The sequence below is a fragment of the Gouania willdenowi genome, chromosome 10 (assembly GCF_900634775.1).
Source record: "Gouania willdenowi chromosome 10, fGouWil2.1, whole genome shotgun sequence".
Taxonomy (NCBI): domain Eukaryota; kingdom Metazoa; phylum Chordata; class Actinopteri; order Blenniiformes; family Gobiesocidae; genus Gouania; species Gouania willdenowi.
Genome location: NC_041053.1, coordinates 31503999 through 31529917, shown reverse-complemented (window position 1 = coordinate 31529917; position 25919 = coordinate 31503999). Strand labels below are relative to the sequence as shown.

At 36.2% G+C, this 25919-nt stretch overlaps 1 protein-coding gene across 6 annotated transcripts in view; it reads left to right on the top strand.

Annotated features, from left to right (window-relative positions):
* diaph2 (diaphanous-related formin 2) overlaps positions 1-25919 on the top strand; it is a 464914-nt gene that overhangs the window by 4597 nt on the left and 434398 nt on the right. For 5 of the 6 annotated variants that reach the window (XM_028459306.1, XM_028459308.1, XM_028459310.1 and 2 more), the window contains exons 3-4: positions 15042-15074; positions 16482-16658. In XM_028459306.1, the coding sequence (XP_028315107.1) occupies positions 15042-15074; positions 16482-16658 (210 nt within the window). The remainder of the gene's footprint in view (positions 1-15041; positions 15075-16481; positions 16659-25919) is intronic. The other variant, XM_028459309.1, reaches the window with a different exon arrangement.

The window sequence follows — 25919 nt, the reverse complement described above, 5'->3', positions numbered from 1 at the left end:
CATATCAAGATATTTTTTCTCAAAATGTCGATAAATGATATAAATCTCGATATTTTCAATTAAAATAAAGTCTGCCCAGAAAGACAATCCTGGGTTAATTTTGCTGATGCAAAATGCTACACAGGCACATTTATTAACCAACAGCTGCACAATACTGTATGTGCCACTTTTGGCTTTTTCTCCTATTAAGGACAGCACGTGTGAGTGAGTTCTGTAATATGGCTTGATTTGGGGAAGGTCTGGGTTAGGACGCACTCAAAAATGCTGTTCTGAGAAGTAGTGAAAGCACCAACTCAAAACAAGTATTTTAATACAGAATAAGCTGTAATAAATATGTAATATATATTGATATAGGCAATATTTAAATTTTCTATGTTGCCGAAATAGAAAACTCGATGTATATTGAATCTCGATATATTTCCCAGCTCCAATAAACTCTTCCGGAGATCAAAACAAACTTTTGAGCGACAATTGAAACATTTTTCATGCTTTTTTGCGAGCAAATGATCTTCAATTTATTGATCTATGAGGCTCACACTGTGTCTTGGTCTGAATTTTAAAAATGTTAATCTCCAGCAGCTTTAATATTTACACGTGAAGTGAAGATTCACACTTTTACTAGTTTCACTGAGGAGCGGTTCTGAAACTAGAATAAGATAAGATAAACCTTCATTCATTATTGTCGTGAAAATTAGGATGTCCCAGCAGCAAGAAAAATGAATGCGTTTGCACATGTACAGTATACAATATTTACACACACTAATGCACACATTATTATAAGATAATACATAATTATTATATACACAATATCTAAACTGTCAGGAGCTTTGGTATGGAGAGAGCTGTGTGTGTGTGTGTGGTCAGTGGAGCTCATGTTTGTTGTGAAGTCTGTCTGCAGCAGGAAGAAATAATTTGCGTTCTTCAAGTAACACACTATCACTGTTTTGATGATTGAATGTCCAATAAATAAAGGCAGTGTCATTTTTTTACACTGTAGATCTGTACCAGTATTATTAATCTAGTTGTGTTGTTTTAGGCACACATTAAAGTTTGCTTATTGCTGGTTTGACTTGTTTGCTTCAATTACCTATGACTAAAGAATAAGGTGCAGTAGGAGAACGTGTAGAATTTGAATCTAGTTGATGGTTTTGTTCACATGCAGTAGGTGTAATGGGACAAAACTGATTTGCAGCAGGTTTAACTGAGACATGTCATGACTCATCTTTAGGTGAATGCTGTGTTTTATATTGGTTGTACATACGGTATGAAGAGTATAGCAGCAGTGACATAAAGTTAAAAGTTATGGCTGTAGAGCACATTTTGTAAAAAAAAAAAAAAACAACAAAAAATTACCTGATTGGATGAAATGGCCCCGCGACCATGATTAACAGGAACAAGCGGGTCTGAAGATGGATGGGTGGGTGGATGGGTGGGTGGATGGATGGATGTCCTTCATCACTTCATTCCTTAGTAGGTATTTTTGACTTTTTTTTAGATAGTTTTCTGTAATCCAAAAGTTTTCTTGACGTTTGAAATTGTGATTTTTAGATTTTACATGATTTTTTGTGAGTACCAGTACTTATTTTTGGTGCATGAATACAGTGAGGTAGCAGGAAACTCTCATAAGCATCATAGGATAATGATGAATAATTAATATGCTAATACAGCTACTGCTGTGAGTATTTGTGGTCAGTGCAAGTCATCAGCTTGTGGCCTTCCTGATGTAATTGTTCCTGGGTTTTTTTTGTTAACTTTGACTGTTTTGTGTCTTAGGCTTACACCAGTGTTTTACCATCCATAATGTGGTACTTAGTAAATGACCTGTCATTGAATCAAGTGTAGTTGCAATTGTTTATGGAGTTGTGTTAGCAACAGCAGGAAACGGACCATATGTGAGTGTTTTCATGGCTCTCAGGAAGTAGCAGAGGAAGCAGTGAGGAATGCTTTAGTGACACTGAAAGGAAGTGACTTGTTTACTTCATGTTTATGTTGAGATTTAGAAAAAAAATTAACTTTGAGAAAGTTGTATGATTTGTTGGGCATTTACCTTTCTATATTTATTTATTTATTCATACTTTTCATTTCATTCATAGCACAGGTCGAGGCTATACAGTATAAAATAGGCTGTATTTTTGGTTAGATTTACACCTTCTTATATGTTTGATAGTTTTTTAGGAAATGTCCAACTTTTTCGAGATGATGCATCTGTAAATATGAGAGAACTGCCAGCTTCCGTTGTGATAGTAGAAGTGGTTTTGAAATAGCTTTCAACAAGCAGCTACTATGGTAAGTGCCATTGCATTTCCCCCCAGACATTTAACTGCAAAAAAAGTTGCTTAAATATTGATTTATTAAGAATAGATCGTTAATTTAGATACTTTGATCAAGTGAAAACTAGGGCGGACTTTGAAATACAACAACTGTGGCCCTCTGGATCTTTAGCATTATAAATACTGTCATAACAAGTTATGCAAAAATCTTCTGTTTGTTTAATTTAGTTGTTTTTTATAGTGGGTTTCTATTTTATTATTTCAGATATTGGGTGAATATGGAGAGATGACAATGAATGAATAAATACATTTTTATGATCATGTCACATCTAATGTACATAAACAATGTGTATTATTTCTCTAGTGGAATTTTTAACTCCATATCCAAAATCCTGAAGGAAAAGAATAACATTTGTCCTCAAGTGGTCAGGTCTATTTCTTTCATAGTGCGTTATGTTGGTTCACAATATGAAGGCGATAAGGTTGCAAACGCCTACACGTGTATTTAAAAATACCCTCCACAGCATTGTTGTTTTATATCAGGGTGTCAAACTCATTTCTCTCAGAGGCCCAAATACAGACCAGTGGTATCTCAAGTGGGTCGCAGATTGTGGGCGGGAAAAAAACAACAATTTCATAATTTTGCATTTTTCCCACGTGTTTTAATTACAGAAAGAAATATTGAAAAGATATGTCCTCTAAGCCAAATGTGTCTAACTCGATTGATTGCATTTTATTTACTGATTTTTTTTCTTTTTAAGTGTAAGTTGCAGATACCTGTTATCGTTAACTAATTTGTATGCTGTGGGGGTGTGCACTGTCATGAATCTGACGATATGATTCACAATTTGCATGTCATGATATGATATATCCCAATACTAAACAATATGATATACATTGCGATATATGGCAATATCAATAATTACAAATGTCACCTTTACAAGTACAAAATGGTATAAAATAGAATTTATTTCATTTTTTTAAACTTGCGAGAACAAGTAAATAGCAACTTACTGTAATTCAAGAACCATTATAAAAAAACAAGTGGTATGTTTATCAAACTGTTAAATTATATTTTTCAATGAAATTTAACTTTTACTTCTACGACAGATTCTGATTCTGTGAAGTTCTTAAATTCTTTAAAAACAAGTAACCATTTTTTAAAAATCAGTCAAAATGCTCTAAAATGGCTGGCAGTGAATGTGTTATCATGCTGAGACATATCATGCTTTTAAATCCTTCCTTTTTACATATAAATAAATCATACAGTTGTGGTCTATATAAAGCGGAACTGATGTGCTTCTGAGAGCAACTCGTTTTGGTGCGGTCTCTTTAAATGCAAATGAGACACTTCATATCCCGCCCCTCTCCAGGTTGCAGAGGTGACACTCTATTCAACTCCACCCTGTTCAGCCATTTTTGTGGTTTGATAGAAGAGATACGATTGTCTAGTGGCGCAGAAAATGTTTATTCACATGTTATTTACAAAATGTCAACAACGGAAGACTTGTCCATCCAGCCTTACATGTTCCAGCCAGAGTCGGACCCGGCGGAGCGAGATGAAAATGATGATGATGAACCTGCAGAACCCTAACAAGTGAGCTAACACAAGCACTGAGCTAACGCTAGCGCCAAACTAACGTCACAAAATGCATTTTAATAGTCTTTTCGGAGACAAAAACGGCAAAATGAAATGACTAATGAAAACTTTAGACTTAAATTAAATCACGTAGGCCATATCATCAAGGATCTAAAACGAGCACACAGCGCTAACATATGAAGACTGTGCAACTGCTAATGCTAACAAAACAATGACAGGGACGTCTTATCACACTTCTTAGCGTTATTTACAGCTTACCGAAGTGCTCTGTTCGTCGTCTCCAAAGATAGAAGGAATTGACCCCTCAATCAAACAAAGTCTTTCGGCAAATCCTTCTTTATATTGGCGAAGCAGTCATCCTTGAAGTGCTTCGCACACACAAAAATGATCCTACCCACAGATGTGGGTACATTTCCGTGAAAAATAAAACTCAACCAGGCACTTTGAAGAGGTTCTGATGCTGTGAGACGGTGTAATGAAGCGTGTGGGTTACTACATCCAACAACCGAACGTTTTGACTTGTCCTCTCGTAACTTCGGCATCCTTGAGCTTGGACTACAAAATAAAAGCGAGAAATAAAAATGGCGGATTGCTCGAAGTGTTGGGCCAGGAGTCAATGTCCTAATTTGGCAGTTCCGCTGCAAATACTGACGTCATTGTTCAAAAAACGAAATAGAGAATAGAAAAATTGAAACAGATTGAAAAATATGACCAAAACAGAATATAAAGATATTACCGGAGCACCTGAAGAGACTAATTTGAACTTTTCTGTACTTCTAAACACTAAATATACAACAAAATGCATTTAAGGGCTAAAAAAGTGGATTTAGCATTATATGTCCCCTTTAAGAAACATGATTAAAAAAAAAATTTTTCTCATTTATTACACCCTTGGTTCGCTGTAATAATATTGAAAGTTTAAACAATTGAAGTTACCGGTAATTTTCATGATTAAACACACATTAACTCTAGATGTGGTTTATGGAGCTTATCAGACTAGTGTTTCAGGCATTATCTCTATTGACAGTTACAGCAGCAGATTTTTTAGCTTACTTTGAAAACAGTACTTTCACTATTTACAGTTTCGGTGGCCGTCACTCGTAGTCACTCTGCAGATAACGTCAAGGTCATGGGATAGCATGGGTTTGTTGTTTAGCTGTGTAATAATTAAATGATTTGGAATTAAAGTAAAATCCTTGTCTACTAACAGCTACACTCTCGAGCATAAATAGATACTGTGAGAAAGTAATAAACGGACTTTCTGGCAGAGGGTTTATTTCAGCAGTGTAAGAAATAGAAACTAAACTTGTTGGGTGTTGGATGCTATTTCAAAAGATATCCATCATTCTCCTACAGACCTCTGTTTTGTATCGAAGCATTTCACGCCGACCTTCAAGGATACAGTGGTAGAAATGAGCTTTCAGCCTAGATGGAGATAACCTGAGGGCACTGCTGTTCCAGTCGGCAGTCACATGGTCAGGCCTTTCAGCACACAGCCATTCAAATATGAGCTGCACTGGCTTTTGTGTGTATGTGTGTGTGTGTCCCCTCTTCAGCAGTTGTTGTTTTAGGAGATTGTACTGTATATAAACAGTACCAGTGTTTTTTTGTAGTTTTTTTTAAATGATATCAAACCAAGTACCTACTATTTGTCTTTTTAAAGGCAATACTGTTCTCACAGAAATGTAATTTGTTGCTACATCTCAAACAAAATGCTTTTTGCTTTTTTTTTTTTAAGTCATCAGTCAGGGTTTTGGAATGACAAGTAAACCACCATGCTGTGTGGGAATATGATGGATTTTCTTGTGTGGGGATAATAGGCTGGGTCTTTTGTCGCTTGCTGTCTCTCCCCATGTGTTAATGCTTGTGGCGGTGCCTACAGTAACAACATTGGGTGTCCCGCTCGCTCTATAAACAGCAAGAATTCTTCATTCTACATTGAACTGAGTGTTATTCCAACAGTGACGGACAACTCATAGATGTGTTTGGAAAGTAGAGTGTTTTTTTTTAAAAACACTACCTGCAACTTCTTTTCCAACTGTGGTTGAATATCGGCATTGAATAAAGCTCACATATTAAGGGTACGACAAGCTACTCTGTGACAAATTCAATGCCTTTTTAAATTGGTCTTATAACAATGGAATAAATAAGATCTAATGTGAGTCCTATATGTATATTTTACGCATTTAGAAAGACACAATAAATATGATATTTTCAGTAGTACTAACTTAATCACTAAACGGGAAACACAGCTACTTTTGCAGTTGATATTTGCATTTGAAAATGCCAAATAAGGATTTACACTCTGCTCCTTTGTGGTTGTGTTAGTTAAAAGCCACAACACCAGTTTTGATATCTAATGTTTTTAACACCATATGAAAAAATCATGCTGATATTCGGTGATAAAAGTACCAAACAATGATACGTCAATTATGTCCGATATGTAACAACAATCCGAAATGTAACAAGACCCGAATTGTAAAAATGTAATAAAACACAAAAAATAATGAAAAAAATGTAAAAAAACACAAAATGTAATAACTGGTCCATAATGTAACAAGATGCCTAACCCAAAACTTTATAACTTTTTGCCAAAAATGTAAAAACTTGTTATATTTTGGGTTCTTTATTACAATATTTTATTGCATTATAGAGTGAGTCAATGATTTATGGATTAAAGGGCTAGTTGTGTCATTGTAGAGTGTAGTATCATGCACAAATGTGTGTGTGTGTACAGTGTGTGCTCACACACACATACAGCATGTACTATATATACTATTCTATTCAGTATTTTGTTACATTATTGACTGGTTATTACATTTCAAGTCGTTGTTCCATATCGGGCTTTAACGTACGTCCGAAGCACTCAAAAGTTTGATTTCTGGAGAAGTTCACTTTGAAAATGGTTTCCCTTCATGCTCAGATAAATCTAAGCATTAGTTGCAGATAGTTATTCAGCTTGAAAGATTAATTCAGCCTTATTGATACTAAATAGGGGAAGGACACCAACTTCTGTCTCCTCTGTAATAAGGCAGAGCCCTCCGTGGCTGCTCAATTCTTCCAACCTGGCAACACACACACACTGCATAGCTGGAGCTCGACACTGTTCAGACTTTGTTGTTTATCTGAGAAGTTTGGTTCCTATAGTTGCTTTATAAAAGCTGATTTTACACCTAAACAAACATAATAAATATTTAAAGTGACCTTATACAATAAAGCCTCAATGATTATTATTTTAAAATGTTATGCAGTCATGTGGGCTTTGTTGGGCGTTACCGTCAATATGTTTACACAAGCAGTAAATGTGACTCTTGTAATAATTTAGATAAATGACTTTGTTTGGACTGTGTCGAATTCAGTTATGTGAGAGATAATTTGGGCTGCTTGATGCCACGCCTCCAGTATTGATCGTGATATCAGCAGCACAGCTTATCCTGTCCCATTACATAAAGACAAATTGTACAATTTGTAAATCTGTGAGACCAATTTGTGGGTATTTGTGTGTCATTTACCCTGACAGGGTGAGCTGGTGGAGTTTGTGTTTCCGAAACATTGCTTCTGATATCTGTGTTAACATTTTTCAAATGTTAACAAGATGATGCTAAATCTAAATCTGTTACTGAATGATAAATATAATTGTGTAATCTATATATAAGGGTTTTAAGCAGGGCTTTTTAAACATTGTCTCATCTAAATGTGCAGGTAATAATATTTGCGTGAATGATCCTGACATACTGTTTAATGCTGATGTATGGAGCTTCTCTGTTTGTCTGAACACAGGTCATTAATAAACACTGAGTTAAAGTTGCATATGTCTTTAATAAATTCGTGACCGAATAATAACAACAAAAACCAAAAACATACAGCAGCTTTTTTTAGGCATTACACATTTAAAGTGCTTTCTGTAAACCTCCTTGTGCTGTTAGCTTTGTTTTATTAAATTAATTAGTCATCTGTATTTTGCTACACCAAATGTTTGGACATTTTTAAACTAGGTTCAGGCGGTAAAACATTCTTAACTCATTCACTGCCATTGACATAAATATAAGTCATTTCAAATCCAAACGCTCGCTGCCAATGACGTACTGTAAATGTACGTCAATTTTGTTTTTCAATGCGGGTCGCTAGGAGACAGTGTGACTGAGCTTTTCCATGAATATCAACCTTGTACTATGATGTAGTGACCAACCTGTGCCATGTAGGTGGCAGCCGATGGCTGATATCTAAGGCCGATTTTGTCTTAAAGCACATTGATTATGAAAGACAATTGAAACAGATATAAATGCGGGGTCCTTCCGTCAGTCAAGTGGTGGCTGCAGCTGCCCACACGGGTGCCTGATCAAATAACCCATCCTAATAAGGATATACTGTAATAGGATAAGGATATTTGATCAGGCATTATTATATTATATCCTTATCCTATTATATTGGCTTTTTATTTGTAAGCCTATTGGCTTCTACATTTCCCATGCACATGCTATTATTATGATTACTTTTTTTGTTGTATATTCATACAGCCGAATTGATGTTTTATATGTTCTTTCTTTTTTCCTTTAATGGCTACTCTAAAGTACTCCAAAAAATTGGCCGATTGCCAATCTTGAAAAAAGTCCTTATATCGGCCCAATATATTGGTCGACCTCTAGGGTGTGGGGACTGATGGGGGGAGAGACTTGGAGCAAGACCAAAATACAGTAAGAAAACCATACAACTCTGACCTAGATAGCAAAAATAATAAGAATTTTGCCATCAAAAGCTTGGTCTGAGTCTTGTTTTTGTAGTTTTATAGAAGGAAACCAATGTTGAGGTGTCACTAAAGCAAAAAGAAATGTTTCAAAGTCACTTCAGAAAAAGGCTGTTTTCAACCTTTTGCTCAGAAACTGGCATTTTGTATGAAACTACCCTTATTCAACTGCTGATTATGGAAGAATGAAACAAGCTAGAAACAAATGATTTTTTTTCTAGTAAAAAATTATTTTATATTTTAAAAGAGTAGAGTCATAGTACAAAATATTATGTGAGTCTTTAAAAATCAGTCAAAATGCTCTAAAATGGCTGGCAGTGAGGGGGGTAGCTTTTCTGAAAATGTCTGGCAGTGAATGAGTAAATGAAACGGATCATTTTTAACCATGTTAAAACAAATTCCTAATAGGAAAACCAATTTTTGTGTTGAGCCAGTTAGTTGAACTACAGCACACGGCTCATGATCTCTTGCAGTTTCACTACTTAGTGTTGGATTCATTTTTAATCAATTGCAAATGTGTTCTCAACACTAAAAAAAAAAGTAGCTAAAGACAGCGTTGATTAAATTGGGACACAACATCGTCTCATGAAGTTTCCAAGATCCGTCAGCATAAAATTCTGTTTTAGGTGGCAGCGTTTTCCTAGTAATCCATTGTTATTATTAGAACTAATTAAAGCGAAAGCCATTTTGCTTCTAAACTCATTCTACACACATCATGACTACTGATTTTATGGTGATTGTTCCAATGAGTAAGCTAAAATAATATCTTACAGATCATTTAGTTAAATCGGTTGTGTTGCTATTTTAAAAATGCAATGAGAGTTATTTGAAACAGACACCTTGGAGGAAAATGTAGTTTTCTTTTCATGCTACCGGCTAACTGTTAGCATTATCAAAATAACTGAATGAACTGCTGTTTTTAGTCATAGATTGTTAGTAAAACATGTATGATAATACTGGCTCTAGTCTTAATAGTAATTTTTAAGGATCTTCATGGAGTCATAATCATATATGATTAAGATGGGACCCAAAGCTAATTTGATTAGGTTATTTAGAGAAATGTGTGTTGGCAATAAACATTTATTATGATGAAAAAGTTTTCTTTAATAAGCAGAGGAAGCCCAGAGGACATGCGAGCTTAATTGTTTGATGTTAAATTGCAATGCTGCGATGTTGCCAAGATAATGGGCAAAGAAAAGCCCTCAAGTCAAGGCAATTAACCAAACAGTGGTTTGATTGTTGTTAAATTGATTAGAAAATGTTTAAGTACTCTTTCTGAAAATTAGCTATTGTTTCACGCAGTTTTAGGCTGCAAGAGAATGGTGAGATTAATGACACATGTGCTATGAGATGGAAATGGAGGGAAAACTCATCACTCTGGTCCAGCTTTACTAATGAGGGAGGAGTGGTGATGAATGGTTGAGGGATTAGTACCTGCACAAAACAGGCACAGCAGGAGCCACTGTGAATATGACATATTTGCTGTGCTAATGCACCCTATTGATTTGTGACAATTTTGTTTACTGCTGACCGGTAATTGCGAAGGAAAAAAAAGATAGATATGGCAGTTTCAGTGTCACATCAGCTTTGCCCAGAGCGACGGCTGATGAGCTTTATCCGAGGGAGGTGTAGGTTAGTGGCAATCTGTTGGCTCGCCCCAGCATTATCAGTGTCCTGATTAGAAAAGTGAAGAAATTTGCGGCTGGAGGCAGGCTTTATGGTCATCGCTACCTAACATCTTACTCATTAGTGCCTTACAGCCTGTGCCACAGCATATGGTAGCTCTGCTCGTGCTGTTGCTTTGTCCCTGTTAAGAAGTGTTTTCAAAAGGATGTCCAAGCCACTGGCTTGTGACTTGGATTTCTTATTGCAAGGATGGGCAACTCCATCACAGTGTGGGCCACAAACGTGTGATTATATCTGATCCGAGGGCCACATGATCAATATTCATGCTTTCAGCATTTATAATAATGACCAGAGCAGTTTTTGGTCATTTTGTGTGTTTTTGTAATTTTTGTTTGAGGTCTTGGTGTAATTTTGGGTATTTTTCTGTCATTTTCTGTATTTTTGTTGTTTTCTGGAGTTTCCTGTCTTTTTGGGTAATTATGTCAACGGTTTGTGTGTCTTTGGAGCTATTCATGTCTATCTTTGTTATTTTATGTTTTATGAGTCATTTTGTGTATTTTTGGAATTTCTTTTGTGTTTTTGTGCACTCTGTGTATTATCTTGGGCTTTATATTACTTCCAACTTCTTGAATTACAATATTTGAGGATTTTCTTTGGGTGCCGCAGCAAATGGTCCACATGTGGTTCCAGGCCTCCAGTTGCCCATGTCTGCCTTATTGTGTTGGAGATGATGATAAACATGCCTCTGTTACTACAAGAGAAGCTCAATAAAACACATGAAAAAATGTAAAGAAATATAGTAGGAGTGGTTAATCAGCCCAATAGGTTGATTTCACGTGACGTCACATTGCTGCATCGCGAGAACGCGAATTACAGATGGAGCGTAGGAAGTTTGAGAATCTGCCGTCTGAAATAAACAAAATGCCCATGTTTTGTGTAGTTTACGGCTGCTCCAATCATTCTAACCGAGAAAAGGAAAAGAGATTTTATAGATTACCAAAGATTGTCGTTCACAAAGCAACACCGTAAAAAGTGGATTTTAAATCTACGTTTGCGGTCGGGAGAAGCTGAGTCTGCTGATGCCCGTATCTGTAGCGACTACCTCGTCAGAAGTATGTTAGCGAGCTAACTTAGTTTTTTTTGCTGTGTTTATATAGCATTAGGTTGTCGTTAAATGCTCATTTACTAAGTAATGATTATTAAGTTACTGGTAATCTAATATGGACTTAATTGGGACTTTTTAGGCTGTTCTGCCCCTGCTCCTTCTTTCTTTCACCCCTGCACACTGTGCGCACAGTAAAAGCTGAACAGCCACATGCTATTTCACTACATGTCATAAAGTACTATTCAGTAGTAGTATATATATGTATGTGACAAACAAACTTCTTCTATCCTTGACTGTCAGGCTAACGTCGTCGTTAAGATGTTTTGCATGTTTGTTTACATTTTAGCCATTAGCTAGCTGCTAGCATCTTAACACATAAAATACTATACAAACAAACAGTCTCCCGAACAAAGACCAAACGATAATCATCGCGGAGCCCTTTGGTACAGAGGTTGTGGACCCACCCGCTCACAAAAAAGTTATATTCCTTCATACTTTTATAGGCTTTCATCTGATGTTTGTTGTTGTAGGATGTCTGAAGAACCAGATAGTTTGTGATATCAACAGCCTCGATGATAGATAGATAGATAGATAGATAGATAGATAGATAGATTGATAGATTCTTTTTTCATCCCACAGTGGGGAAATTAACTGACATGACAGCTCAAATAAAAAATGCAATAAAAAAGACAACAGAAGGCAGTACACAAAAAAAACCCCGAAAGACATCCGAAAATTGTGCAATGAAGATAAAATGAAATAAACAATACAATAATAGAAGCTATACATAGAATACATAGAATAAAAGTATAAATAGAAAAATATAAATGAAAAATTATCATTATCTAAAAAGGATAACAGATATATACATATTAACAGGCAAGAATAAAGGATTCAGATACAGTTATATACATATTAACAGGCGGGGGCAAGGAGATATATTTACAGACAGTACAATGCCTCACACTGTTTTATTGTACAGTCGTACAGCAGTAAGGATAAATGACCTGCGGTGGAGCTCAGTCCCACACTGTGGGTGTTTCAGTCAGTGCTCAGAGCCTGGTCGGGAAATCTTTAGATTCTGTCGAAAAACTTACTCATCTCCATGATGTACGGGTCACGGCCAACATATTTTTTGATTAATTGTTTGTAGGACTGTTTGATTATAGAAAAAATAATAATCATAGTTATTTTAGTCATAATTGAAATCACGATTATTCAAACTATTATTTGTCAACCAAAGAGTTAATTATTTTTGTACAAAAAAACATATATTCTTTAAACATAAATAAAATCCTTCAAACACTAAAATCAATTATGTTCACTTTTGCACAAAACAAAACACTTTTTGCACGTGATGTTTTCTAAGTGTTCCCACAGAAGAGATTTTGACTGGCTTTGCTTGTTTATCAAGTGTTTTTGCTGGGTTTATCCTGCCATGTTTCAAGACCACTAGCAACAACTTTCCTCGTGTTGGCCTGCAGACAAGCTTTGACTTTGTGAAGGGCGGGGCAGAGGGGAGGAGCTTGCATGTGCGTGGATTAGACAACTCAAAGTTAGTTTTAATAACGTGTGTGCCAAGCTTTATTATTTGTAGATGTCCGAAATAGTGGATTTGTTTTATTTAGCAAATAAAACATATGTAAAAAAAAAACATCTATACGTATATATATAATTTTTTTAATTGTTTTTTCTTTATTATGTTATTTTTGTAATCGTTGGGTGTAATAATCGAAATCATAATTGAATTTCGATTAATTGAGCAGCCCTAATTGTTTGTATCTTTGTGTTGAACTGGATCTAAATCAGTGCAATACGGATTTTCTGCAACAGGATTCTCCATTTTTACTTCATGCCCTGCGTCTTCTTTTTGCGCGTCATAATAATCATGTGACTGAAACCCAGCTATTTCCGATATATCGAGATTCAAGATATATCAAGTTTTGTATTTTGGCAATGTATTAAAATTACAATATCACCTATATCGATATACATATTTTGAACATCTTATTTAGTATCAAAATACTAGTTTTAGGAGTCGCTGCTTTCACTAATTCTCAGAACAGCATGAAAAAGCACAGTTAGATGGATTTCTGAGTGCATCCTAGCTAAGGCTGAACGGTTAATGCATTTGCAATATTAAATTTCAATTTATTTTAAGTTTGTTGGGAGTTTGATTTACCTAAGAAATGTCGAATTGCTTAAAGCAGATATTAGTTCTCCTTACTTTTCCTGCACTTTAGTATGTGTGATGTTACTGACTGGATTAGTAAGCTTTATTTTTTATTTTTATATCTGTTTCTTTTATTTATTTATAGACTGTCCTGTTAAGTTCAGAGAGTGTTTAAGAAGTGCAGTTCACATGTTTACATGTTTCATGAAACGTGAAGTTAGTTAAATATGTTGAAGAGGTAAAGCCACAGATTTGTTGTTGTAATCTGTGTTTTAAAATGTATATTTTATATTTATTTAAAGCTTAAATAAATCTAAAATTGTGTATTATGAAACAGATTGATGTATTGCTTGTGTTCATTGGAAATTATATCACAAGAGGCCCTTGAAAAAATAATCGCATATTAAATCGCAATTTTGAGGACAAAAATTCGATTATTTTCCAAAATTGTTCAGCCCTAATCCTAACCCAGACCTTGCTACAGAACTCACTCACACATAATGTCTCCCTTAAAGTGGCACATATTGTCCAGCTGTTTGTTAATAAATGAGCCCTTTTGGCATATTGGCTCAGCAAATTTATCCCAGAATTGTCTTTTTGGTCATACTTAATTTGAATTCAAATTATCAAGATTTATATTGTAAATCACCATTTTGAGAAAAAAATATTAAGGTATGAGTTTTGGTTTATATCGCCCAGCCCTAATTGCAATTTGGAAAAGACCCAAAAATAAAACAACATTTTTGGAAATTTAAGAACCAATTCATAATCATCAATAAAAAAATATGATTAATAGATTGGTGATTCCCCCACCCCTCCCACCCCTATAAATAAGGTCCTTTTTTCCCCCGGCCGGTGGTAACACTGTTCTTCCAGAAATGTCTCTTCCTAAACCTGAAAAACATAAACCCAACAACACTAACTTTAAATTTGAACATATTAATACTAAATGTTATTCGTGAGCACGTATAATTATTATGTTTCACAGATTTCGGTGCATCACAGACAGCATTTCCATTTAACAAACTCTATGCATTTACACACACACGTGAAACTGTTTACGTGCTCATGCATACGTTTTTCGCCAGCCGTAAAACGTATTTAATAAAAGAGAAAATATTCATGTCACTTTAAGGGCTTCATACGTGCATGTAGTCCAGGGGTGCAGGCTGGTGTTCTTCTGGTACATTTCTTTTGGGATATTTCTGGAATATGTTTGAGCCTGTATTTATTTACACATTTATCTTCTATGTCTTATCTTCATCAAATGTTGCTGCATCCTACAAATGTACAGCATTCAGGATTTCCTCATTTCACCTCTGAGAAAACTTAGCATACACACTGTTACTTTTAGCATGTATATGCAAATAGGAACTCAAATTCAATTGATTTTCTTAGAGGAAAATGAGATACAGTCCAGAGAGTAATGCACATGTGTCTATCAGATGGGATGCAAACTTTGCCCTTTGGTGTTTTCTGTTGGATCTGTGTTGGTTTTTCACACTGTGACCTCCCTTCAACAGAATATACACATAAAAACACTGGCTGATGATATGGTAAGGTGTTTAGTTTCATTTCGGTGTCAATTGTTTTGTTTTCTATCATCTCTTGTCACATCATGACTGCATGAGACGTTTCACTGAAATAGAGAAATAGAGATGCATCAAACATCCCACAAGGGCTACACCATTTAAGAGATTGTTAATAATAATTCTTGAAATCCGAAAAAAAAACCACTTGCATATATCGGACTAATCATTAGTGATTTGAACGGTCTACGTACATACTGTAACTCAAAGCTGATCAAATTACAGGGAGCTGAGGCATATGCAAAGTTGTTTACTGGGAGCCGGAAACCCCAACAAATTTTTTTCCAATTCTGAGGGGCTGGCATGTCCACCAGATAGGATGTATAGCACATATGTTTGTATATTCTGAGAGTATATATTGTATATTCTGGAATATCATCACATACCCCCCCTCGCTAAATTGGCCATTTTCCAAATAGTATTCATCCTATCATATTAAACATTTAGTGTGACGAGTTAATTATTAAGCAATAATTGGTAAACGTTTCTGATTTTCATGAACATTTTTTGGAATGACCCTATACAAATAATTTGACAACATTTTAAATACTTTTCAATGTCAGAATCATAGTTGACACCATGACACATTATTTTACTCTTGGCTATAACAAAAATATTAAAAAAAAAACATTTTCTGCCGAAAATGTCTTGACCCAAGTTGTCCTGAGTTCATGATTGTGTAAAAATTATCCTTGAAATATGTAACAAATATGGAAAAAACACAATCACCATTTATTTTCCCTGACAAAAGGTGTCTCTCTTTCTAAATATGGACTTTTTAAAGCTCATCCACTAATAAAATATTTTAAAAACATACAATTTTACCCATTTGTTTGCTTGATCCATCTCAAACTCTTTCAGTAAACTGTCATTCCTCACATCAAATATGCCATCATCATGCATGTCTCTCCATTTGATGTGATTTCCTTTCATTTTGCACGATCTCTATCTAATGTTCAAACCAATATTACTAACACTGAATGTTTGCATGCTGTTCACTTTTGTTTTTTACTTGCACCCAACACTGCTGCACGACATTCATCGTATTACTGTCTATTAATTCACAGAGGGATCTCGTGACTTACTATGTAAGCAGTGCACTTGTCTGTAGTGTTTACACTAATGTACACACACACACACACACACACACACACACACACACACACACACACACAGGAGACTGAGACTGTATGTGGATACAGTGGTAAGTAAAAGTGCTGTGAGATCACTTTCTGGTGTTAAATTACATGATACTGTACATGTTGTGTGAAAATACAAAGTGAAGGGTTACAAACTTTTTTCGTGTTTCCTTTGGATATTCCAAAATCTCTACTAATATTGCCTAATATGAACACATCTCTTGTCATCTTTCAGCGGGATCGCATTACCAGCTTCCGGAAGGCAGGGGCGAAGAAGGAGAAACCTTTGATTCAACACCCAACAGATCCCCTCTCTATCCAGTCTGAACTTCCTGTTCCTCAACCACTCTTTGATGAACGATCCATGAATCTTTCAGAAAAAGAAGTCATGGACCTCTTTGAGAAGATGATGGTAATTTTCAGTTCTTTCTTTTTCATTATTGGATGTTTTTATTTCTCCCACTTGAAAATTTTATTAGTGCAACATGATCATCAACAATATGATTTCTCTCACCTCAATACACTGAACTTTATTTCAGCAATATTTTTATTCAAATGACTTTGCATCCATAATATGTTGATGTGGATTATAAGTATCTGATTATAAATTTGGAAAGCTATCTTCAGATGCTTTATGCTTTCTTTTGCTCTCAAACTACCACTGTTATAAATTTACATAAGAATCTACTTTTACGTGAGCACGTTTTACAATCATAAATAAAAAGTACAATCATTTATTTATTCATTTTGTTATCAGTGCCATGCAAATGGTTGGTAATAATGAATAATGAAGAGCAGAGAAGCTTCAGTCATTTTTAATTTTCTTTGAAGAATTTCACAAGAAATTCTGGATTATAATATTGTATCTTTGAGGATCTAAAGGACAGGTGGTTTCCCCCCCCAACACTGTCTAATTGGTTTTTGAATCTCTGGGAAAAAGAGCTAAAAACCTCTGTCACATCTGCCAAGGTTTTAGAGGAAAATCAATATGACTAAGACAAACATCTGTGTTGTTGCAGCTTGTGTATATAGTACAAGGCAAGGCAAATGTATTTGAATAGCGCATTTCATACACAAGGCAACTCAATGTGCTTTACATGATCAAAAAGTGCAACAGAAAACATTCAACAGATTTAAAACAATAAGAACATTAAAGTCGGCAAAAAAACCCAAAACATTTAAAATCATCAACAAACACATTACATCAACAGCAACAAGAACCAAAAATTTCTCTCTGAATCATACTCAGTAGAGAAAAAGAGTGCCTTTAACGTTGGTTTAAAAATGTTCACATTTGACAGCTTTGCAGTTTTCTAAAATTCCTAATACTTACCGGAATTCTGTCAATTCGTACAATCCTTCATATACTTCATTTTCAAAAGCAAGACGAGTGAAACAAATGAAAATGCACACAGGAGGAGATCAGAGATGATTCTTCTTTGCTTCTTTTAAATGTCTAGGCCAGAAATGTCTTTATTTTCTTTTTATTTATGTAACTATGAGGCTCTGACATTATTTCTGCATTTGGGAGAAATATTTAAAGTTAAAAATAATAGATACCAAGGTATAGATGCATAGATAGATAAGCTTTATTTCAGACTCGTAGTCCATATTATGAACAGACAATATTGTATATACAAATCACAGAAAAGTTAACTTTAATTCAGAAGTTAACTTCAAATGCTTTGTCATTTCACAATGGGAACATATTACTTATATTTTGCCTAAAACTTTAGGCTCTTCATTTGCAAGTGTGTTAAAAGATTGTTCTCTTAATTTCTAATGCTTTATTATCTGACTCTATGCGCCAGTTATGTTTTCAAAGCTGTTCAATTGATCAGACTCTGTCCCATCACTGTTGTGTTTTGTGAAATGTTGGTAGGTTGTAATAATTTGGCCAAATTTTAGAGCTGTAGGATTATACAATATACAGTATAGGGCTCTATCGATTCTTTTTGGAATCGATTAATTGGATAATTTTTTTTTTTTGTGTTTTTAAGCAACCAAAACAAATAACGCATAACAAAAATGACGTGGCTGTAAAATGATCAAGCATTTGGCTTTAATTTAAAAACAAAAAAACCGAGGTATTTATTCCAACTCCAACATTCATCCAAAACTGAGCCCATTTATTGCAATTTAACCATTTAGTGTTTATAAATGCCATGCTGCCCTGCGATAGACTGGCGCCCTGTCCAGGGTGTACCCCCGTCTTGCACCCAGTGTGAGCCGGAGATGGGCACCGGCAGAGTTAAGTCAACTTACTGTAAAACATGTAAAACTATGAATACAAACTTTAACCTGGCCATTTGGCGTTAGTTTTGTTTTAATACAATACATTACAAAAGAAGAATTGCAATTTACCCACCTGAGAACAAAGGATGAATATAAAATAAAATATCAAACCAAACAGGTAAACAATGTATACAATTTATAAAAAATCAATGTAAATAAAACAGTTATTAATAAGAATCAGACCTTTTCAGCTGTAATCATAAAACAAACATCAAAATGTACCAGTACCTAGATTAGTAAGTAAGTAATTTTTATTTATAAAGCGCTTTTCTCAGATAAAAATCACAAAGTGCTGTAAAGAGCAGATGAGAAACGAGGGTGTGTGTGTGTGTGTGTGTGTCCGTGTGTCTTTCTGTAGCTTACCTTGTAAAGGAGCTGAGTCCGCTTGTAGAAGTGGCATCCACATGAGCATGTCTGTTATGATTATGGTAGGATAGATCCATCTACACTGGACTACGTTGTCTGCCTTGCAAAGTATAAAATGGCCCCACACTTTAGACATTATCTGTCTTTTTCGCACTCCACCGGTGTCCATTGTCAGAGAGAATTCAGTCCAGGTTAAACATGAGACCGCGTACAAAGCGGCCGTGATACGGACTTTGGTGATGTGACATGAATTAAACAAAGCTTTGATGCAGATAATTTGCCTCAAAGCTTTTTTGTAATCGAGGAATTGTTTCAGCCCTAATACAGTATCTCACAAAAGTGAGTACACCCCTCTCATTTCTGCAAATATTTAATATCTTTTCATGGGACAACACTGAAGAAATTACACTTTGATACAATGTAAAGTAGTCAGTGTACAGCTTGTATAACAGTGTGTCCTCACGATAACTCAACACACAGCCATTAATGTCTAAACTGCCGCCAACAAAAGTGAGTACACCCCTAAGTGAAAATGTCAACATTGGTGTGGCCACCATTACTTTCCAGCACTGGCTTAATCCTCTTGGGCTTGAGTTCACCAGAGCTTCACAGGTTGCCACTGGAATCCTCTTTCACTCCTCCATGACGACTTTACGGAGCTGGTGGATGTTAGAGACATTGCACTCCTCCACCTTCCGTTTGAGGATGCCCCACAGATGCTCAATAGGGTTTAGGTCTGGATACATGCTTGGCCAGTCCATCACCTTTACCCCCAGCTTCTTTAGCAAGGCAGTGGTCGCTTTGGAGGTGTGTTTGGGATCGTTATCATGTTGGAATACTGCCCTGCGGCTAGTTTCCGAAGGGAGGGGATCATGCTCTGCTTCAGTATGTTGGCATTCATGGTTCCCTCAATGAACTGTAGCTCCCCAGTGCCAGCAGCACTGGGGAGCTACATCCCCAGACCATGACACTCCCACCACCATGCTTGACTGTAGGCAAGACACACTTGTTTTTGTACTCCTCATCTGGTCGCCGCCACACGCTCTTCACACTTTCCCAAACACAACCTCTGGATATGACACTGAGCACGTGCACTCAACTTTTTTGGTCAACCATGGCGAGGCCTGTTCTGAGTGGAACCTGTCCTCTTGGCCACCGTACTGCAGCACAGTTTCAGTGTGTTGGTGATCTTCTTATAGCCTAGGCCATCATTATGTAGAGCAATAATTCTTGTTTTTGGATCCTCAGAGAGTTCTCTGCCATGAGGTGCCATGTTGAACTTCCAGTGACCAGTATGAGAGAGTGTGAGAGTGATAACACCAAATTTAACACATCTGCTCCCCATTCACACCTGAGACCTTGTAACACTAATAAGTCACATGACACCGGGGCGCTAAAATGGCTAATTGGGCCCAATGTGGACAATTTCACTTAGGGGTGTACTCACTTTTGTTGGCAACGGTTTAATATTTATTTTATTTTTTACAAATTAATCTCACTCTGTTGTTTACTTCCACATTGTGGGTCTTTTGCAATTTGCTTTGCTATGCACTTTGAAAGCAAAGACAAATGTACAGTATGTGACGTTTGGATGTCCTGCCTTTGTGAGACACAGTTGTGACAATTCTCGAGCCACTACAGAGTAACTACACAGTCTGAAATTGACTTTGCACTCGTCTGTGGGGTAAAAGTTTTGTCACACTTGTGTTTTTACATTAAAATTTTTGGTCTCATGTACTGGAGGATTGAAGTTTAACAAAAGGCTTTCAGCTCTTCTCTTTGAAGTGAGGAGCTGAATTACTCCAGCTTCATTGCATAGGTTGTGGATGATGTCTTTGAACTGTGTGTTTGTGTATGTGTGTACGTCTATATGTGTGTTCATTGTATCGTGCCTATCCTTTTTTTCCCTCCTCATACAATGGTCTTTATTGCTAGAGCCAGAGAAATGTCACCAGTGCTGGTAGTTTTCATCAGGCGACTGCTCAGTGTTTTCTTGGCTGGCTGCTCATCTCTGTCACTCAGCTCAGCGCTCAATTACTATGTTTGTGCTCACAGTGGCGTGACATTAAACCCAGGCTTCAATTTGCTGAGTGACAGACAACACAGAAGGCATGTTTGGTTCTTTGACATTTGACACGGCTTTGCTCGCTGGTTTTGGAAGCAAAATTACAGTAATAAAAGGGTTACTTATTTGTGTACTTCTTGATCGAAAGTATGAACTGTAAACGTTGTTTCTTTAATGAGGGAGTTACTGAAATAAGTATAAGCCCGAGTTTTTATTCGCTCTTTTTTTTCTTTTTCTGTTATTATTGGTATTTTGCTGCTACATGTTGTAGACTTAGATCTCAGTTGCTTAAAAAAGATTGGGACTGACCCATGTCAAATTAGTGGGACCACCAACTGTGCATTAATGGCAAGGCAAAAATTCTACCCTGTTTTCACTGGGAAAACTTTTTCACATTGCACAAATGGCATACAGCTAGTTTAAAGCTGCAGTGTCTATGCTTTTTTGCCTTTATTTGGTCAAAAATCCATAATCACCTTTGAGCGTATTGTAAGTCAAAGTGTTCTGATAGGAAACAGGACCTCTGCACCTTATCCTGGCTCTGTATAAGAGGTTTAGAAATCCAGGAGCGTGACGCGGCTTTTCAGCAAATCAGAGATCTTTTTACAAGCAGTTTGGGTTGTTACTTGGGGTGCACCGATTGCAATTTTTCTGGCCGATCATCACTCACCGATTTTTTTTTTTTTTTAAAAGCCTGATCTGCCGATACTGTTTTTGGCTGATCTCGATTTTTTTTTCATGACTGACATCGTACACCTTGTATGTTTCAATCTTATTTTACTGTAAAACATTGAACAATATTTGTGAAACATTACAAGCGTGTTGTTTTAACTGCACATGAGGTAGTTATCTCAAATATAAATTAAAAGTCTTTCATTTTTCACATTTTAAAAACGAAATAAACGTGTCCATCAGGTTACACTGCAGACCTGTTTGGAGCTCTTTGACTAAAATATAGTGCACAGCAGTATTTTTGGTTGTACAAAGAAAGAAAATCCCAGGGTTTGGGGGAGGTGATACAATAATAATCTACAGGACAAACTAACAAAACATCTTAAATCACTAATAAAGTGTCCTAAGTTTTAGATTTCCTTGTAGTGCAAAAATAAAAAATGTCCAAATGCAGCAGCTTTGTGGATATTTAAATGTAAAAATATTATTCTAAAAATAACTTGCAACAGCTGACAGGACAAAAGCTAAAAGTCAAACATTCTACAGAAATAATAAAGTGCAGCATGTGAAACATTTTCATAAGTCAAAGGGTAATGACAGAATGAACATGACAGGTTAGTTGTTCTCACGCTTATTGCAGTTACTTATACATTAGTGGAAGATTTTTCTTCATATCCAAAGCCATGAACTCCATCATTTTTCACGTAGTAGCTTTGCTCTTTTCACTGATAAATGCCCTCAGTGGATCCCTGGCTCTGATTACTACAGCTTCAAATGCTGCATACTGAGCGGTGTGGTGATTTCTTAAATGTTGAATGACATAGCGTTTTGTTTGCATCTCCACCAAGGCTTTTTCCGCGTTACAGGAATTACAAATTGCGATCCTTTGCTCTCTTTTCTTTTTTGTGTAAAACTGCAAAACTGCCGACATGTTAAGCTCATCGTGCTGTTGTTGTTATCCTCTGTAGTAGAGGCATGCCGGCCGATTGATCGGTGCATCCTTAATAGTTACTATTTGATGCCCGACTAAAGATGATTTGCTTTCACGTCCTCTGTATTAAAGTATAATGGCGGACCTTCCAGAAGGAGAAGTACCCATTACAGCGTTAGACACAACGGTTACACAGCAAAGCAAGCAAAAAAGGGAAGACCAACGTGGTGAAGCAACAGTCTAAATTTGAGAACAAGCGGGATAAATTGTATGTAAACCTAAGAGAAGCTTATCCAAGGTGGAGAGAATCAATCCAATTCATTTGCAGTCTGGATGTGTAGTTGAGTGGGTCTGCTCTGACCTACAGTTGGGATTTCTGCTGCAAGACAGTAACTAGAGAGTGAGACTAGCTTTCATGTCAGAGTCTCTAAAACACCAGAAAACACTCCAATAGCGCAAGATAGAGAACCTACATTTGTCACTAGTCTCTATTGAGTAAAAAGTTGCTAAGAGCTCCACAGTTGCACACTTTCAAGGAGATACATTTTGAAACAGGGAGGGGAGGGGATAGTTTGGTTGTTTCTATACAAGTCTCACAATTCTACATACTGCAGCTTTAAGCAAGGACAGTACAAGTACGAGAAAAAATATATAACAGAATTTCATGGATTATTAAGGGTAAATATTAGGAATAATAATGTATTTATAAAATACATGGTAAGGTACAATATTATCAAACTTTCTTTAATTACGTGCAGCGTCAACCCACTGAAAAAAGAAACCCACAATAAATAGCTTTATAATCGAAAGCCATTGTGCTGCTTTGAAAGTCCAAGCAGAGGAAGTTAAGGAACATACTTGCACAAAGCACATTAAAGTCACACTGAATGAAGCAAATTTGGACCTTACAGCACAATTAGCAAATCATAAAATCTGGCAATTTAAAAACCAAAAACTACAGCCAGAGCTGGTTCAGGCTTCAAGCTGGTTCAATCATGTAATAAATGTCATTTGAATGAATAATGTTAACATCAACTAAGAGGGGAAGTTCTGCTTGGACACTGTAGGCTGACGATGACGCACGCATACTGCACCACGCACTGTTACTCCCCTCTGTCTGGGAAAATTGCATATGTTTAAAATCCTGTTTATGCAGGCAAACACTGGCATTGTGTCTACAATCTGCACTGACCCTGCCTGTGATGTAAAACACCTTCAATGGAGCGAAGCCTGTTTTTTCTAATCCGTTATCGTAGCGCATGGCGCGCCGTGTTGTCCTCCAACTGACCTGCGCTGCTTAATCTCTACAGTACGTCTGATTTTTATGGACACGCCTAAAACGGCGCAGGGAGCAAAATGCTACTCTGAGAAATCAGGCAATGTGATCAAAACGCAGCACAAAGCTGCACTTTAGGTCACAGAAATAGGGGCCATAGTCTTTCCAGTGTGTCCTAGGACTTCCTCTGGTTCTCCTACTGGGAAATGAGCAATGATGATCAATCTCTCTGCCAACTTTGTTGCGTATGTGCCGCAACAAGAGGCAGAACTCATAAAGCAATTATCTGAGAGCACAGGATATTGTGTATCATATATTTGTAATACTTTGTTACCTGCAGGCAGAGGTGTAAAGAGTGCTGATGTATCTTACTCAAATAGAGTTCTGTTACTTGATAGTCATACATGAAATACTGAAGTACAAATAAAAAGTAGCTCAATGAAATAGTACTCAAAGTAAAAGTTACGAGTTACTTTCACCTCCCACAATCTTTTTTGGTAATAAATTTTGCTTGCATACAGTAAACATCTCATGTATAAACTAAATCTTACACAATTAGAACTTATATTATTTTCAACAAAGGCATTTGTGTAAAATAAAAGGTTTGTACAATTCTTTTTTTTAAATAAAATAACACCAATTAATTCAATTAACAACCAGCATTAAATTGCTCAGTAACTGTTGGGTGTAGAAATGTAATGAATTAGCTGAGGTAAAAGTAAAATTACTGACTTAGAAATTAGGGATGTCCCGATACCGATATTGCAGCCTTGATTATTGGCCGATACAGATATTGATCCAATACAATATCCGCAAAAATCATACATACTTTTATTACTTATTTGTAGCGTGGAATGTTAGAAAAGGCTTGATCAAGTGATGTTACTCAAACAGAGAACAATAGTCAGTAACAGTATGTATGAGAAAAACTGACCTATTTATTATTAACCAATTGGTTACATTTTAACCTTCAACATAATCTACAGTATTCTACAATTGAATAAATATAATATAATATATATCTGAGATTTTAGATGCAGTTCGATAAAATCCGATATTTGTTTTCTGGTTGATATCGGATCGATATCAGATGGGGACACTCCTATTAGAAATATACTCAAAAAAGTACCATGAATACTTGTAATCCATTACTTTCACCTCCACATACCTACTTGGCGTGTTTCCAAATTCTTCAATAGTCAACCTTAGAAATAAATTTGTGAATGCTTCACTGATGGAGATTAATGTCATAAATGACATTATGATTATAATTTTATACTTTAAAAAACATTTTAAACCACTGTCAATCTATTTATGCAGTATTGGTAACTCTAAATTCAGTTCTACCATATTTGTTTTCACTATTCCTGCAGTCATGTTGTCTAATATGAGGCAGAGTGAGTGTTAATAATGAAGTTACCATTGCCATTCACTGGTGACTTGGCATTGGTAACCTGGCGTCTAACTGTGATAGGTTTTCATAACAGTTGCCACACTACAACCTTTATTTGCCAGTAACAAATGAGTGTTGATGTGAAGCCTTGACGATGCCTAGCCAGTAGCCAGCCAGTTAGCTAGCTCTGGATGGTCACAGCACAAAATAAACACCTAACGGGTCAGTAAGTATGTAGGTTACCATTGATAATCAGTTTGTAGAATCAAAATTGTGTTGTTTGTATTTTAGGATCCTAAAATACAAAGATTAAACAGTCAAAGTTTTGAGGGCAAATTTGCTTGTGACGATTTATTCATCTGTCTTGTTTGTTGCTTTCTCACAAGAAAATTGTACAATGGCCATGTTTTTTTTTCTCCTCAGAGTTGTACCGACAACAAGCCTAACACACCTACAAAAGATTAACCTGAGCTGATTTCATTATGTATTTGCTCACCTATGGAAATGTTGAATGTCTTGGATGTTCATGCAGAGATAAAGAACCATTAAAAGAGGAAGGGCACAGTCCTCTGCCGCCATGGATAGTTTGGAGTTCTTGTGCCGCTCTGTGTGCCATTGTCAGCCTGTCAGGATGAACACTCCTTGTAATAAGCTCCTGTGTGATCCCTCAGCAGT